The following is a 17,458-nucleotide window of genomic DNA, read 5'->3' on the forward strand; positions in this document are numbered from 1 at the left end:
ACTGATTGTTTTTGACATCTGAGGTCAGGCAAAAGCTTCACCCAGAGCAATCATAACACTGCCTCAGAGCTGCCTTACAGGGATAAAACCATGCAGGCAGTGCTGATAACATTATACGTTAAACAAGCACAAGGCATTACAACTCTGTGCACATACATAAGTAAACACAGACACACACATAAAGCTGCTCATGCACACATTTCCCTGAAGAGATTAGAAAGAAAGCATGAAAGACACACAAAACAAGAGGGAGGGCAAGGGACAGAAAGAGCTCACCTTTCCTCATAATGACTATGTTCACCTGTTCATCCCCTCACCTGGGCAGGGGGATCACTCTCCTGGGCTGAACCCACCCCTCCCTCCCTCTCTCCCTCCTCCTCCATAGATGTCCACATAAAGCAAGTCTTTCAGCTGAAATGCACTGAGGCTGCCACAGCGCGCCCCACCTCTCTCTCCCCTGAAGCCCAGCCCGCCCTGCGGCCCGGCCCTGAAACTGATCCAGGTAGGCTTTCTGATGAAGAAACTTTCTCACACTAGTACATGCCACTCATACACCTCTCCCGTACGGAAAAGCAAGAAAAAAAAGAAAGGAAAGTGTGACACACATGCAGTACGCATACAGCACACACACAAATGCACACAAAAGCAAACAGTACACAGATAAGGGAGTATAATTGGCTCTGGGACAGAGAGTCTCACAGGTAAATAGGCTGATACTAATCAAGAAGAAGAAACCTAAGCCAACTGTGTAACATCTGAGTGTGTGTATGCATGCGTGGAGGCATTTGTGTGTGTGCTTTGTGTCCTTCCAGGTCAGTGAGTATACTTTAGGATTGAGTCTGTGTCACTGTCAGCATGCATCTTTGCAAAACTGCACAAGTCATTTAGAGCCCACACTGATTTTTGTGAGATGTCAGAAACATTATTGCATTGTAATATAATCAGAATTAAAACCAGAGTGCCTGTTACTGCCATGTCTGTAATACTTTCATTATGAAAACAGAATGGTCTATGCTGGGAGCTCGGAATAAATACTAAGGATTTTAACTGGAAGAGAAAAACTAAAATAAAGCCACTAAAAGCCCAACGAAAGTGAGGTTTGTCCTTGCCAAGTCATTTTAAAGGGATTCTCTGTGGCCCTGGCATCATTGATAAACAACATTAATTGCTGAAAAGAGTTCACCACAGACGATGCTGATGGGATGGATTGATGGATTTAGAAAATGGGGTAACTGGTACAAACAAGAGCTTTGCTAAATTGCAAACAATATAACAATGAACAGACATAATTATAACTGTATGGTAAAATATGCGTTTTATGGGGACTTAGAAATGCTGTTTCAAGTTTTAAGCCTCCCTTCCAGGCCAGAGAAAGCATTTCATGCCTTTTTACCTGTATTTGTATTTTTTGGTCTTTTACAGTATTATCGAAAAACAACACCAAGAAAAAGGACTGTGAGTGAGCCAGAGGGACAAAGCAAAAGGTGGATGCTATAATCAATATCTGCTTCTTAGCCAAACTCACTCACTCAGCTTTAATTGGTCTGCTCATTAATGAGGCCACAAAATCGTAAAGCCTTCCGTGGTATTCTGATCGAGACACAGATTGATCAATACACCTTGAAGAAAGAAAAAACCACAAGTATTAATAGGGAGTTTAAGGTGGACAGGGGAGTCTGGAGTGATAGCAGAAGGAAAATAAGACAGAAAGTTGTGATGAGGAGACAGCTGCACAAAAAACCTTTGCAACTCGTATACTACTTAGAACAGTAATAAAATCCACTCAATAAGACTATTAATTATTTACTGTGGTCACTAAAATATGATAAAATATTATGTTTATTATACAGTGTTGTCATGTTGTGCCATCTTGTGTTCCATTAAGTAGTTGATCTAAAGCTGTGTTTGCAGTTTTTATCTGTTTAATTTGGAAAAGAATAACCAGGGAACTGCCACAACCAACAATGAAACCACTTGTCTGCCAATTACATTTGAGCCACTAAAAATAGATCAAGTGTGTTTAAAATGGTTGTAATTCCTTTGCAGTTGATCCAATATTTTTGTTAAATTCTTTAAATTAAAGCTGAAAATCCACACTTCACTCACATCTTGATTACTTCATGTCAGATCCACAGAGGTGGTGTACAGCAGCAAAATTACAAAAGTGTGTCATTGTCCAAAAATGTATGGACCTGATGGTACTTGTCAACTTGTAAACTTGCTGGAGTTTTAACCAGTTCTATTTTCCCCCTTCTATATGCACTTTGGAGGTGGGTAATCTCCTGGGGAAACTCCTGTTTCCAAGCGCAAAACAACAGATCTACATGGAGACCCTTGAAATGAAATAATGATTTCTTAATCAGTTGTTAGAAGTAAGTAGTTTCAGTAAGAAGAAAGACCCTGTGAGGAGAAAAAGTACAATTAAAGTAAAATATTATTATGTAGAAAATTATTTCTTTATCAGTGCCATAATCTTGCAAGCTCTTGCATTTGTGTCCTCTTTTGTGGTCAGGAAGTTTGCAAACAATACAACAGAAATAATTCAAAGACCTCCATTTGACTCCATAATATGAGGTCCAATGTGATATCTGATTTATCAGTTTGTTCTATGTTGGTGATATATATATTGTTCACAGGATAAAGGATGTAAAAGTGTGTGATTGAAGTCTGCCTCTGAGTGTCATTGTTATTCCACACTAGCCTCAGTTTGAGAGTATTGTTTTACTTGAAGCTTAGCTTGTTCCCTTGGTAACCACACTGATAACCCACTCTGCCCCTGTACTTACTGGCCATGCGTATTTGAAGGGAATGACAATGTGTCCATTAGTCCCATCCTCTCCTCCTCCTCCTCCTCCTCCTGCTCCTGCTCCTCCTCCACCTCCTCCTGCTCCTCCTCCACCTCCATCATGACTTCGATGGCGGAGTGACTGGGAGTTTCCACCTAGGACCCCTGTGCTGCCTGACCCAAATGTGCAGGTTCCAGTTGCAACGACCCGAGCCTGGTACTCCTTGAGGCAGGCTTGGAAGAAAGTGTCACATTGGTCTCTAGCAGAGCAGCGCTGACCCCCGCTGGCCTGGAGGTCACAGCAGTCTCCGGTCTGCAGGAGGTCCATGAGGGTTTTGGAAGTGGCGGATCTGGAGCTCGAACATTCCCACTGCAAACACAGCCTAGATCCAGAGGAGGGGAGGGGCACAGAGATGAGACAGAAAGAAGATAAGGTGAAAGTCATACAGATATAATATCAACTGTGGAAATAAGTATGGTACTTAGAGAAAGCAATTTAAACCATATACAGTCTAGCTAAATATGATTTGAAAAAAAAAGGAACCGAAAAGTCAGAGGAAATATGTGATGATTGAGGGTCTGATAAAATTTCAGAGGCCCAATTCTATGTACTGCATTTATTACGCATTTATTTTACTATATTTTAGAAAACGGCTGCTTAAGTGATTGACAATGCACAGATTCTTCCTGAATCTTAGTTTGTGAAAAATCATCAGTGGCATGGATCCAAATGTTCAATCAAATGTGTCTACTATTCTTACATGATAACATGAAATATTGGGTTTTTTGTAAAAATAAAATAAAATACCCTTGACCTTTGACCACCAAACTCTTTAAATTGATCCTGAGTCTAAACAAATCTCTGGGGCAAATTTACTGACATTCTGTTCAGACATTGTGTTTTTAAAACATAATGAGAACCAAGGGGCACACCTTCTTATACAAATGCACCATGAACACATCATTTAAAAAAAGGGGGTTTTGCAGTGCTTTGTAACAAATGATGAGCAGGTGATTCGAAGAACTAAGATGTCAATATACAGACCTAGAGCATGTATGTTTGATTAATAATTATTACACACTGGACAGATTTTTCTCTTAGAAAACAAATTTCTTTAAAAACTGTAGTTCTCAAACATATTTCCCATCAACTGTTTCTCAGACTTAAAGGAGTTATTTATAGTATTTCTATTGTAAATTATTTCAAAATTGCCCAAAATTATCATTACAGTGTTAAGAATAAAGAAGTATGTAATTGTGTCAAAGACACCACAGTATTGTCTGGTAGAGATGTGCAATAAATGTATTCACAGCCATGGGCCGAAGTGTCACTGTGAATGTATGTGACCACTAGAGGCAGAAGGGAGTCACTCTGCCAGTGTTGGTGAAAGCTAATGCCACAGGGTTGAGCATGAGATCCAGATCCAACGTTCAGAGTCAAAGACACAGACATAGTAATAAAAGCCACCACTAGACAAACCTCTGAAAAAATAAAAAAATAAAAAAGGAGTTTGATGCAGAAATGGCAGTATTTCTTCTACAAGGGTGAGTTTGATTATGAGGCTTAAGAAGGAATAAACTTACTATGTTATGATATTATGTTTTTCTAAGTTTGCTGTTTGTTGATCCACGGTCCAGACTACACTGTGACAGTCCTGAGCTTGTTTGGACAATTCCAAACAGATCTTTAGTGCAGCTATTAACGACACAAACTGTATGGAAAAAGAAGGTGATTTGTGGTTTAACTGTGGCTGTTTTCTGTTTGAAAACAAAGTCAGCTGAAGTGTAATGTAAACTATTGGCTAATGTAGGGTTACATTAGGCTGAGCTTTTGTTGATGATTCTGTAATACAAATGTGTTTAAATGAGAAGCTTCAGTCTTAATTCAGTAAGAGATACAATCTGTAGATATATGATTGTCAGCTCAGTGGAGGTTTTGGTAACTGTGTGTACTCTGGTATGCCTGCTGTTGATAGTTTTGACTGTCAGTTCTACATATAACCCCTTCAATTAGTTTTTACATTATTCTTTTGGAAAAAACAACAACAACAACATTTAAGAGGATCCAAATTTCATAACTATAAGTAATGCCATCCTTACAAGAAGCCAAAACATAATACTAATACAATACAATGTCTACATTCAAAGGTTCTCAGATAAGACAAATAACAGCTAACCTTCTAAACTTCTAACAGTTTGGTCACTGAAATGTCAGAAAATTGTGCAATATGTCTGCTTTATGCTATTAACTGTTGTCCAAAACATTCTACAAATGAATGTTTTTGCACTTACTCTCTAACGGGAATCTGCAGCAGAACATGCTTCCTCTGCTACTTATCTGCTTTAGAGAACAACTGACGTCACACAGCACAAAGTGAGGAAAAAATGAGGACATAAGTTTGATTCCCCACAACTCTCTCTCACCTCCAACAAAAGAAAGAGCTCACTTTTTTTTTTATCAAGACTATGGACAAATAAACCAGAACTCCTGCCATATTATCCTTTAAGTATTTATCTCTTCATCTTTCTTTTATTTTCCTGGCTACCTTCGTATGACTTTCTTTCTTTCTTTCTTTAACACTTCGTACTGTATGTGAGGCTACCACTCCCTTCTTATTTTCTTCCAGGGGACGGTGACACTGGGAACCTGCTCATACTCTTCCTCTCTTCCTCCTCCTTTCTTTCTTCCTCTATCTGAGAACAGGCTGTAACACTCCTGTCATTTTTTTCTCTGGCCATCAGCTCTTCTCTGCATTGTTGCTGTTCTCCTTTTCATCTGCCTCCTTTTCTCCTCCCTCCCTGTTTAAAGATGGGTGGAGGGGACCCACACACAATCACTTCCACACACACACACACACACACACATACTCCTGAGTTAACAAGACCCCCTGAGAGTCTCGGAGCACCGGGGTCAGGTATGTGCGTACAGACGTGTGTGTGTGTGTGTGTTTTCTCCTGTCCGTCTGCATGTCACTGTAGCAGCAAAACAATAGCTTTGGCTTCATCCGACAACAGCAAACATAAATATAAACCCTTGTCATCTCAGTTTGCCATGAAACCTCCACTGATCTGAATAAATCTGAATAATTCTTAGTCCTTTGTCCTTATTTGTCAACAGTGAAGTAACGATAGCTCATTAAGTCTAAGATCTAGGACTCATGGATCCCCTGGGGTGTTATGTACTCAATTAAGGGAAACCTAAACTGAAATATTAAGAGAAATGTGTATGTGTCGATGTTCGGCCTAAACTGCCAGATTGGCCCAACACTGAGTCCAAATCTCAGCTGCCCCATTGTGGTTGTCCCTCTCTTGCCCCTGTCCCTGAGCCTGGGGGGACGGTGGGAGGGGTCAGGGGGCGGAGGGGAGGGTGAAGTCCCATCCACATCAAAAGGCTTATGGAGATACAGTGGCGCTCATCACTCTACATCCTCCTTTCTTCCTCTCCTCCTCTCTGTGTCCCAAGCCATTCCCTGCATACCAGCATTTCAGCGCTCAGATGACCAGAGAGAGAGCGAGAGAGAGACAGAAGCCAAGAGGGCTGAGGCTCGGTCTGTCTCTGCAGGAGAGCTGCTGCCGTTTAAAGGCTCACTACACCCAAAACACAGGGTGGGTCACAACCACTGCCCCAGGTCTACTCTTGAAGGCAATTTAAACAAAAGTGCATGTCAAAGAGAGAGAGAGAGAGAGAGAGAGAGAGAGTGATCACCTAACATGACATGATGATAAATAATAATTAATAATTGACACCTACAAATTTGAATCAAAAAAGAACCATCCACTTCAGCAGAGATAGATATTTTCACCTATGACATGGTTAGGCATGGGACCAAAATGTGTATAGGGTATCATTTCCCCCACTAGTGCCACGTGATGATATTCTTAATAAAAACCATGGTATACGTGAATGTGGCAGCTGTAGTCACCATGTGTGTGTTAGAGACATTAAGACTTCCTGTACCTTTTAGTACATCGTTCATCTCAAATTCTATGAAACTGACACCACAGTCCAGTGAATAAATTAATAAGTCTTGCTTTTTGCCCTTAAGGGACTTTCTGTTCTTCAGTTACACAGACATTGTGATGTATCATAAATGATTGATGTATCATGATACCATGATTATCATAGACAATGCACTGTGCTGTATCATATTGTAAGATACTCAGTGATTCCCAGCCTTTATTCATGTGCAGTTAGAGGCTGACACAATATTAATTTTTTTTAATCTGAATTTTGTAGTAGGTATTCTGTAATACTTAATGGTTAGCATTTGACAAGTAAATAATTTATTAAGGCCCGACAAGTTTCAGAAAACTCTAATAATTCTGTAATTTGTTATAATTCCAAAAAATAAAGCCTCAGATGGAGCCTTCAATCAAGAAATGTGATGTAAGTGAAATAATGAGTGCAATTTTTGCCAAACACAGCTAACCATCATGTAACACTATAATATGTGTAATTAAAACAATGCATAACCATAACTGCTGGACTGTCAAGAAGCTCCCCTTATGAATCCATATATTCATTCTGCTTGTCTCCTGATGAGGATGGTCGCAGCCTCCTGCATTATAAATGGTCTCCAGCAGCAGAACCTGAGTGTGTGCTTCACAGTGCAGTGCAGGCAGAGAATGGAGGGAGTGGAGTGTGTTGTTCTTCAGCTGTGAAGGGGTTGCAAAGGTGCAGAGAGAGACATGCAGAGCTGCCCGAACGTTCAACATTCACACGACCCGGAGTTTATTCGGCTGTGGCCCCAGGCTCCACACACACCCAACGACGCAGATGCTGGATGTGAGCTCAGTGTTGAGGGGAAAAAAAATCATGCACAGTCACTGACACACATGTGCACGCATGCACAGTTTTAAACACTTGGTCTGTTCTTGCTGGGTCCTGTCACACATCATAGGCATCCTGATCAGGCCAGCATCTGCCTGACAGCTCACAAGGAAAAGAAGGAAAGACGGGAAGAAAGAAACTGCATGCTTTAACTTTGGATGGCATTGAAATCAAAACCTTTTCATGGTACCAACATAGAGCTTCAAGAGGTTTCTATACAAGTCTTTCAGTGATTTCTACTCATCACTGAATTTCTTAAAGCACCAAAGAATGTATGCATCTAAAAACACACAAAAAAGAAGCCAAAGGGTGTATATATTAATAAAACAAATGATCATGCAGCAGCAAGCAAGCATGCTCAAAATGGAGATGCAGAAAAATGCAACTCCTTGTTCTTTAACTGTAAATAAATAGTTGACATTAAGCAGAGGATGTGCGCACTTGCTACCCATCATTACATAAAGAGGTCAAGTTTTTACTAACTATTCAATGATATGCAGCAGTTGTTGGTTGGAATTTTTATTCATTTTGTTTTGTTGCCTGCCTCAGTTCTGCAGCAAACAAACAATGACATAATAACGTTCCTTTGTTTACTGGTCAAAAGTATGTTTCCCACATCATCTCTGTACTGGAACATATCTTGATGTGAAATTTACAAACCATGTTGCAAACTACGGATGTCTTCAGTTATCTACTGCGCGGTATAACAGACACCAAAAGGCTGAAACAACAGGTGGGGCGCAGCACCAGAGGAGCAGAGACGACCAGGAATGAGGGCAGCACAAAGGAGAAAGGGGTAGTGTGCTGTGGACACCATTACACACTGTTTACGCGCAGCTGTACTAAGAAATAAACGCTACAGTCAGAAGTCAGCTTCGGGGGTTTAAGTGTAGCCCGAAATAGACCTTAATCGGTAGCTTACCTGTGGTTGTATCGTGAGCGCAATGAGAAAATCACAGTCCGCTGCAGGTGTAGGTGTCAAAGTGTCTGACAGCCCTCATGTCCGGCTTCCCTGTGGTTTTTACACTCCGGTTCCTGGAATCAAGTCGACTTAACCTGTGCGCTCTTGTGCTCTCCATCCCTGCGTCAAGTGCTTAGGGGCCGTGTTGTGCGCTTTGGCGGTGTCCTCCTCCTCCTCCTCCCTCCACTTCGTCCGTCCGACCAGCTCTCCTCCTCCCCAGTCTAACTCCCGCAGAGCACCTTCATCGCGTCCAGTTCAGAGAAATCATAACTAACTGCCCCTGTCTCCTCTTCGATTTCACCTCCCACTTGCCCCCACACACACACCCGCTCACCCCTCACCACTGCGTCCGGGGTGGATTTCCACTGGGAACGACGCACCTGAGCCCAGCGCGCGCACACTCACACGCGACACATAAACCACACTCCCCTTGTGCTGTATTCCACCCACCACCTGCGTTAAGAAGCTTTAAAGGTCCAATCTGTCGGCTCACTTGACTTGAACTCTCATCCCAATTAACGGACGCACTCTCTCTTCTCCTGTGTGTCTGTCTTCAAGTCTGATCCATGCACAAACGCGCAAAACAGAAGCACAAATATTATTATCAATGAGCCTATATCTTCCTCTTTTTCTGATTAATGTGTAGATCAAAGTTGAGTCTCTCCAGCGGAATGATTTCACTTTGCGCTCTTCTCATCCAAGCGGCTGGCTGATCATTTGTCAATCCGATACGAAGCCCGGCGGCGACAGAGTCAGTGTGGGAAACAATGAGAGTGCGAGAGAGAGAGAGAGTGAAGGAGAGAGAGGGAGAGCATGGAGGGTGTGTCCTGAGGCAGGGAATATCCGTCTCTCTTGTCCGGATGGTTCCCAGCGCGCATTAATGCTCTCAGCCCACTTTGTGTCTCTGTAGCCTCATCTACTTTGCAGACCAACCCAAAAGTTTTTTGTTTTTTGTTTTTTCAGAGCACTCCGTATTTGCGCGTGGGATTATTCTGATACGTTTTGTATCTCAGTTCTCCTCTCTGGGCTTCGGGTTTCCTTTTTACCTTTGTTGCACACCACTGGTTCCTCTCCTCCGGTTTCAGACCTCTCTTGTGCCAGGCCAACATCAAAACTCCAATGCGCCAATTAACACTTTTCACAGTTTTGCTCCAGCTCGGGTTGCCCCTGAATAGAACAGCTTCTTTAGACTGTAAAGACTTCTATAAGTAACGCTGGCCCCTGTTGTTGTTTATGAAATAAAATATGTACATACCCGCACATGTAAGGTACAGTGGAAAAAATGAAAGCGTGATGCGCAAAGATGCAAATATCTGAGGGTATTTGTTACTAGCTGGGGCTCGCATGGCCAGGGCGCACAGCCACAGGTGCACCTCTCCGCCAACGGCTACCTGCATGACCGATTTATGCAGAAATGTGATCATCATACCCACATTACGATCAAACTTGTTAAGACAGCTGCCGGCCTGCACTGTGCGCACATGCCGCTGCTTAATGACGCCGCGGGCTGCGAATCTAAATGGATGAGCGCATAAATATAAAAGCGGATTGTAGGGTATAGGCATCTTGTGAATACTGGCACCGGTCACATGGCATATTTTCCTCATGTAACTTCCAGTGCTCTTCTTGTTTGGGGCCAAGACCTCCACACAATGTACCTTCTTCATCGGAGGAAATCTAATGAGATTCTGTACTAACTCCCCCTCCTCCTCTTCTTCCTCTGTCTTAAGGTCTATCACGGGCTTGTTGCTCAAGAGCTTCCCTGGACAACCGCTGGTGTTTCCGCTGCCTGGCACTCTGCAGTGACCCCGGAGCAGAACAGTGGGCTCTTGAGGAGCAAAGGGTTGATTTGCATAGAGGAGCACTGACCTCTAAGCATGAGCTGAATTCTAAACAAGTACCCGGCAACACCACACAGATATGACTGCATCTGCTCAGTCTTAACTGTGGGGGTTTACCTGAACCCAAACCCTACACATTCTATGGCACAGTGCCCAAAAAGTCTTGTGACCTGCGCATTTGGCTCCATCTAATGGTCATATAGGTGTTTGTCAGGGCAGAGTTTTTAACAATGACTTCCAGATCATCAATGAAGTCTGCAAAGGACACAGAACAACCTGTCAGTGAGACTGATAAGCCTCTAAGCAAACAGTCTGAAATACCATGGAAATGCAGACATAGATCCACAAACAACATCCATTCGTTTATTTTGTCATTTATTGTAAGTTTATGTTTCAATCCACAATGATATGTTCTTTATTAGTCTCAGCACAGACATTACATCTAAAATACTGTGATCCTGACACATCATTATGTCACTGTTTGTATGGAACAGGATTGAGGTGTTTAGCAAAAGAAAATCAGGCAAAAGTAACCCTCAATGGAGACTATGGAACAGATTAGTGAGATTCATTAGAAAATAAACATATCCTCTTGACTGCAATTTATTCCCATCTACATCTTGTGCATGTTTCCTGCATTGTCATTGTGTTTTGTTTTGTTTTTTTTTTTTACACCCTGTGGCCTCGTTGTGCCAGTTTACAACCCCAGGCTAGATAGATTTTGTTTACAGAGCTTTAAAAATTTCAGCAGTGCATAAAAATAAGGAAACCTGTACAGAAATGTGTAAGAAACTTATTGAAACTGTATGGTTACATGTAAGGTTTCTTTTCTTCTCTCATTTTTCTTTCTTTCTTTCTTTCTTTCTTTCTTTTCTGATCAAAATGCAGTGATACGATAATGATGACTGCGTGGACAAGAAGTGTAATGCTGCACAACATATTTTCTGCAGTTGCTATATTTTCTTATAATTTGTGCTAGTCTTTTATTATCTCACAAATTCCATAAAACCATAATGCTTTAACCCATAAGGACCCAGTGCTAACTTTCTGGCAGTACCCAAATGAAGTTTTCTCTATATTTAAGTGATTTAGTACCATTTATTGTAATATTATCTTCTGTAATTTGTTTTTTTGAGTGCAAATCAGGTATTTTCCTACATTTAATTCACTGATCATGTAGATGTTCATAAAAGTTCAAAGTAAAGTTAAAGGTCATTACATCAGAAACAGAGAAAACCAAAGAAAAAGAGACTTTTCAGCAAACATCAATAAACTGAACGTAAACCCAGTGTCTCCATCCACTGTCATTGATCCAACTCCATGGGTTTTACTGGTGAATCAGTGTTGTAGAGGATGATGGTGTTTCCATGTTCATTACAGAGCCTCTGAACGTCCAAATGGGTCATATCTGATGACCATGAAAAGATGACAAACTGTATTCTACCCCAATTATTTATATGGATTGATAGGATTAGTGGATCAACAGGCACTAACAGTTTAGATCAGTAGATGATTTTGGTAGGTGGTGGATGTTTTTTTCTCTTTAAGGCTTATTAGATTTATTTAAAAAAAAAAAAAAAAAAAAAAATAGAACAAAGCATGATCTATAAAATGCAATCGATAGCCATTTCCCTGTAGCATCTGACCTAAATATTGAGACCTTTTAAGAAGGTAATTGATATCAACACTGACCAATAACACACCCACACAGAGTAAATATCTTGAGATGTGAAGACATTCCTCTCAGTCTTGTCTCAGGGGGACTGCAGACATGACAAACTGATATTGTGTTGAGAAGATTTTTAATCTTACTCTGAAGTGACACTGGCAGATTAAAACACCCACACATATCCCTCTGGATATGTATGAGCTGCCTTTTAGTCCCTACTACTGAAACATCACTGTGCTGAGTGGGTGAATGGCCAGGCACTCGGCACATTGCCAAGAGCATGCGACACTCACTCGCACCCACACACGGCGCCCTGGTGGCTAAGGTCAGCGCTTTCTCAAGGCAAAATAAGGGAGTGTGGAAAAGGCTTGGGAAACTGCAAAAGAATGTGCATTTCTGTGTACACTGTTGAGCTGACCTAAAGACAATTACTCAGGCCACAGTTTAAGTCCACAAACAGGGAGGCCCTGTGTGCACTGGGCACAGTTGATGGTGCACGTCTAAATTAAGCTTTTCAGGCCTAATTCACACATCACTCCACCCAACCCTCATGAATCCAGCCTTTGAGAGGAGAAGGTAGTCCTCATTGGCATGTAATTACTCCACAAACCTACTGTATCTGTGTATCTGAAGGCTGGGGCAGGCTGAGGGGGTCCTCTCAGGAAGCACCGCCAAACACGCTGCAGGCATTTACTAATTGGCACAATGAGAAACAACCGTCAACATCTGAGACTCTGCCTATTTGATTCATGTTTACATACAGTCTGTTAGAAGACTGTGAGCAATCAGTGTAACTTTAAAACAATAAATACTTGAATCTCCTCCAAATCCAAAATACAATGAGTGAAGCCAGACATAGATAGAGGACATCTAAATGAGCTCAGTTGTGATTGTGATTAGACTGAAAAAAACTTAAAAGTTGACAAAAGTAATTGGTCTAGACCATGTTTATTCCATATAAAAACCAAAATATGTAAATTTACACATTATAAAAGGACTCCATCACTACTTTTTCCCTGTCTGTGTTCATAAAATAAATTTATTAATAATAATACTGATTAATAATTTGTGTTGGAAATGGAAATGCTATGAGGATTCCACATTCATGTAATGTGGACTTGTGGTTTTGTCATTTTGGAAGAGATGTGATTTAAAACGCTAGTTACATATACCTGTACCGGATCAATTCAGTTATGTCTGTTGGGAGCTAGATCATGCTTAGCTGGGCTTTCCAAAACGCCATAAAAGGTTTTATATTGGCAACCAGCGTGACCCTTCATCACTGGAAAACCATAAGGAATGGGTTAACTTGATGACAGACAGGATATCTGCAGGTTTGAGGAAGCCAACTGATGAATTCAAGACTTTTTCCAAGTATCTATGATGAAATATGAGACCTTACATTCACAAAAATAACTGTTCAACAGACCTCATAGTTATTGTCTTATAGTCTTAACTATGTTCATTGCAGCTAACATTACGTTTCCATTTCTCCATGACTGATGTTCAAGCTGTTAAGCTCATCCCTGAACCCCTCCACCCATGAATGACTGTTGGAGGCTCCACCCACTCTGATCTCTGTTATGTTTAACTGCTACTATGACATTTGATAATTTTTTAGATTCCAAAGCAAATTATAGGAATATCATTTGTTGAGTCTGTGGGATTTTAAGACCTTTCAGTGATAGATCTAAGGATTCATGATCAATTTTAAGAATATTAAGGCCTTAACTTATCAAATTACTAATTAAAGGAGAAAATGTTTAGTTTAACTTTCTATGGCAGGATTTTGTGATTCGTATGTATACCTGAGCTCATGTCTTGAACTATGAGGACTAGTAATTCATTTAGTCATGTATTAATTCATTCTTTTCTTCTTGCATTTGTCATAGATGAGCTTTGGGCTGATGACAGATAATGCAGACTTGTTTAGCCTGTGCTAAATTTTGGTTCTTGTCAAGTTTTTAATTCTGTTCCACAACATAATGTAAACTTCAATTTAAAAATTGGGAGAATTTCTGCCAAAACTGTATTTCAAGATTTGTGGAGAGATTTATTTCACGTTTCGACTGAGGTATCTTTAGAATATTATTTTTCAAATGCAAAATGATGTGAACATGCTAATTAAGATTGTGTATGGCAACTGAGCTCCTTGCTGAAGGTTTTATTTAATTACAGGGCAGATTGTAATTTATATAAAAGTTTCAGAGTAAAGTTTTCTCCAGACTAGGAATTTTATGAACGAGGGTCTGAGTAATTATCCTGAGTGCGAACACAGCCAGGGACCTTTGACATCTCTTAATCCTGACATTTTAAATCACTTTATTTTCCCCATTCAGTTTTAATGCAGCAGATCAAAGAGTCTGCAGTTATTTTATATATTCTCTCTTCTAGTTTTAGTTTTATTTCAGATAACAACATAATATAAACACATAGGGGGGAAAAATAAATAAATAGATAAAATCTCAGCACCATAAAAGATAAAAAGGGGAAAGTGGAATGAGATCCACCTTTACAAGAGTAATAATAGTTAACTTACATAGATCTAGGGGTATTCAAATCTGGTCCTCAAGGGCCAGTATCCTGCACGTTTTAGATATTTCCCACTTCCAGCACACCTGGAAGCTATACATCATTATCAGGCTTCTGCAGAGCATGATGAGCTGATCATTAATTGAACAGGTGTGCTGAAAGAGGGAAATATCTAAACATGAAGGATACCGGCCCTCAAGGACCGGATTTGAATATCCCTGCTTTAGATCGTCCATATGTAAAACCTCCAATCAAATTTGTTCACTGCTAATGAAGTAAAATTGACCTATGGCCCATCTACTGGTCAAATAGCAGCCACAACAACACAGTCCATTTAGAAAATGAGACAGCATGCTGTTCCAAAAAATTTATTTTTTTTTTTTAATATAAAAGGAAAAGCTCCAGATACAATGTCTGGTAGGACAGACCCTGGGTGCAATGCTTTAAGGTGAAGAAAAAAAAACACAAACAACAAAAACATCAAGTTGCTGTCAGAATCCTGTGTTAATCCAGAAAAGGAAGCCAACCATAACCTCACCACATTTCACAATAGTCTTTTCCATCTGAACACAAACAACCCAACCTCCATATTCACATTACAGTTAATCTAGATAACTAAACTTAACAGTGTGATATGACAAAATACAGCAACTTGAAGATAAAAAAAACAATACTTACATGTAAAAAGCTGTATACTTACATGTAATCAGAACGGAAAAATATTACGCCACCCATTGAGAAATGTTCACTGCTAAAAATGTTTTTTTGTGACAGTTTGTGTCACTGTAGTAGATTTATTAAAAAAAAAAAAAAAATGCTGTGGCATTTAAGAGAAAATGGGTCTGAATAGGCATTATTTCTTGGCAAATGAGATCTTCATGGCATTTGTTTGTGTAATCTTAAAGCCTTGCAGTGCCTCTCGTGCAAGCACCAGCCTGCACTTCATTCTCAAACTCCACAAAGGCGATATCGTGGCGACCTGGGACCAGACGTACCTCCTGAATCCTGGGAACCTGAATGGACCACAAAGGTCCAATTAGGTACAGAATATAAACCAACAAGCACAGTACATCTACAGCAGAGCTGACACTCACTGGTTGAAGAGCATGGAGAGCCATGAGTTCGTTTGTTTCTTCTGGGAGGTTGGTGAGGAACAGGATGTGATTTGGTGGATTTTCTGGACACCTGTAAAGAAAGTCAGTGTTGTATCAAAAGAAAATCACGATGTAAATAATTCTGAATATATGCATTTGTGTTTTCAGAAGGTAGATCACACAATACCTGCTGAGGCATTTGTCCGGGCATCTGTCCTGGCATCATTTGACCTGGAGGCATGGCACCAGGGGGCATCTGACCAGGTGCCATCCCAGGCGGGGGCATCATGCCTGGAGGGGGCATATAGGGTGGCTGACCCGGCATGTGCATCATACGAGGAGCCTGACTCATAGGAGGCATACCCTGAATGGTGAAGAACAAGCTTTCAGCTGTGATAAGATAATATCACAGTAGATAGTGTATTCCTTATGTAGGGCTCGGTAATTCATTGAAATCGATATATATCAAAATTAAGAGCATGACCAAGTATCACAGCCACAGTAGAATTTTTTGATAGTATGTACTAAAATGTACCACAATATGCCATTACGTATGAACAATGAATTATCACAAATTAATTACTGACCCTATAATGCATGTTTATATTGATCACTACACTCACAGGCATTGCAGCAGGCACTCCAGCCACCATAGGTGCAGCAGCTCCTGGTACACCTTTCTTGGCTCCAGCTGCATCTGGTCCTTTGGGCTTCTTTTTTTCTTTTTTTCGGTCACGCTCTACAAATGTCCCCTTCATTTTAGCTATGATGTCTGAGTCCTGCTTGGCATACTGGATCCGCTGTAGGAAGAAGCAACAAGTAAACACCACAAGAAATGCATATATGGACACTTCATTAAACAATTAAGCTCCAAATAAACCTAACATTTACACTATTAACATCTTCAATAGACTGTATTGGTTCTTAATCTGGTATTCACTATTTAATTTACTTACCATAGGTTTGTCATAAAAAGGGAAGCCCTGCATGGATCTCAGAGCATTGGAGGCACTGTTTATCTCTTTGAAGATAACAAAAGCCTGACCCTTCATCTTCAGATTTCGTGCGACCAAGATGTCCAAGATTTGTCCAAACTGTGAGAAAATGGCGTACAAGGACTTCTTCAACTCTGAGGAAACAAGAATAATCAAAGCAGTCGTTACATTAAGAGTTCCACAGTACATTAAACACTCCAAACCACGAGCAGGACTAATGGAATGAGTTGAACTTACCATCTTTCTTGATTTTTTCGTTAAGGTTGTTGATGTAAATAGTATGATTAAGCCGTACTTCTGTTGTTGCCATAGTAAAACCTATGGAAGATGAGGCGTTCAAGAAAAATAGTTCAATATTACTTTAAAACAACTTGAAGGCAAATTAAATGATCGGTTAGCAGTTAGCTAACGTAGCATTTGACCTGAATAACGTGTGGCGAACGTTAGCCTACTAGCTAACTAATGGCTATGCCCCGAATTATTTAGTCTGCAAACTTTGATTCTTCTCATTGAAACAACTGCTTCCAGATTAATATTTGTATTTCACCAGCAAAGTGCAATTGTTTATAAAATAACCAACAACAGAGCGACAAAACTCACCAGTCTCAACGATGAATGAGAAGAACTGAGCGCTCACAGAATTTCGCTTATTGTTCTAATCTCGCGTTGATAGAGACGCACACGTAATTTCCGGTTTTTATACCGTCCGTATTTAAGAATAAGAATATAGAGAATTATAATATACAATAC

At 40.4% G+C, this 17,458-nt stretch overlaps 2 protein-coding genes across 2 annotated transcripts in view; both read right to left on the reverse strand.

Moving 5' to 3' along the window:
• The window catches only part of LOC115432197 (protein jagged-1b), a 48,050-nt gene extending 38,644 nt beyond the window's left edge, over positions 1-9,406 (reverse strand). Inside the window, exons 1-2 of the mRNA XM_030153070.1 lie at positions 8,539-9,406; positions 2,787-3,168 (exon numbers count right to left, since the gene is read on the reverse strand). Coding sequence (XP_030008930.1) covers positions 2,787-3,113 — 327 coding nt within the window. The 5' untranslated portion in view covers positions 3,114-3,168; positions 8,539-9,406. The remainder of the gene's footprint in view (positions 1-2,786; positions 3,169-8,538) is intronic.
• A 5,573-nt stretch (positions 9,407-14,979) lies between these two features.
• Positions 14,980-17,454, reverse strand: snrpa (small nuclear ribonucleoprotein polypeptide A). Its single transcript, XM_030153091.1, is given in 10 exon segments — positions 14,980-15,544; positions 15,546-15,619; positions 15,622-15,632; positions 15,714-15,733; positions 15,735-15,804; positions 15,896-16,077; positions 16,337-16,513; positions 16,670-16,842; positions 16,946-17,026; positions 17,309-17,454. Coding segments are annotated over 9 exon segments (852 nt in total). The 5' UTR covers positions 17,019-17,026; positions 17,309-17,454; the 3' UTR covers positions 14,980-15,472.
• Between the last annotated feature and the right edge of the window lie 4 nt (positions 17,455-17,458).

This window comes from Sphaeramia orbicularis, chromosome 13 (assembly GCF_902148855.1).
Source record: "Sphaeramia orbicularis chromosome 13, fSphaOr1.1, whole genome shotgun sequence".
In the NCBI taxonomy this organism is placed as follows: Eukaryota; Metazoa; Chordata; class Actinopteri; order Kurtiformes; family Apogonidae; genus Sphaeramia; species Sphaeramia orbicularis.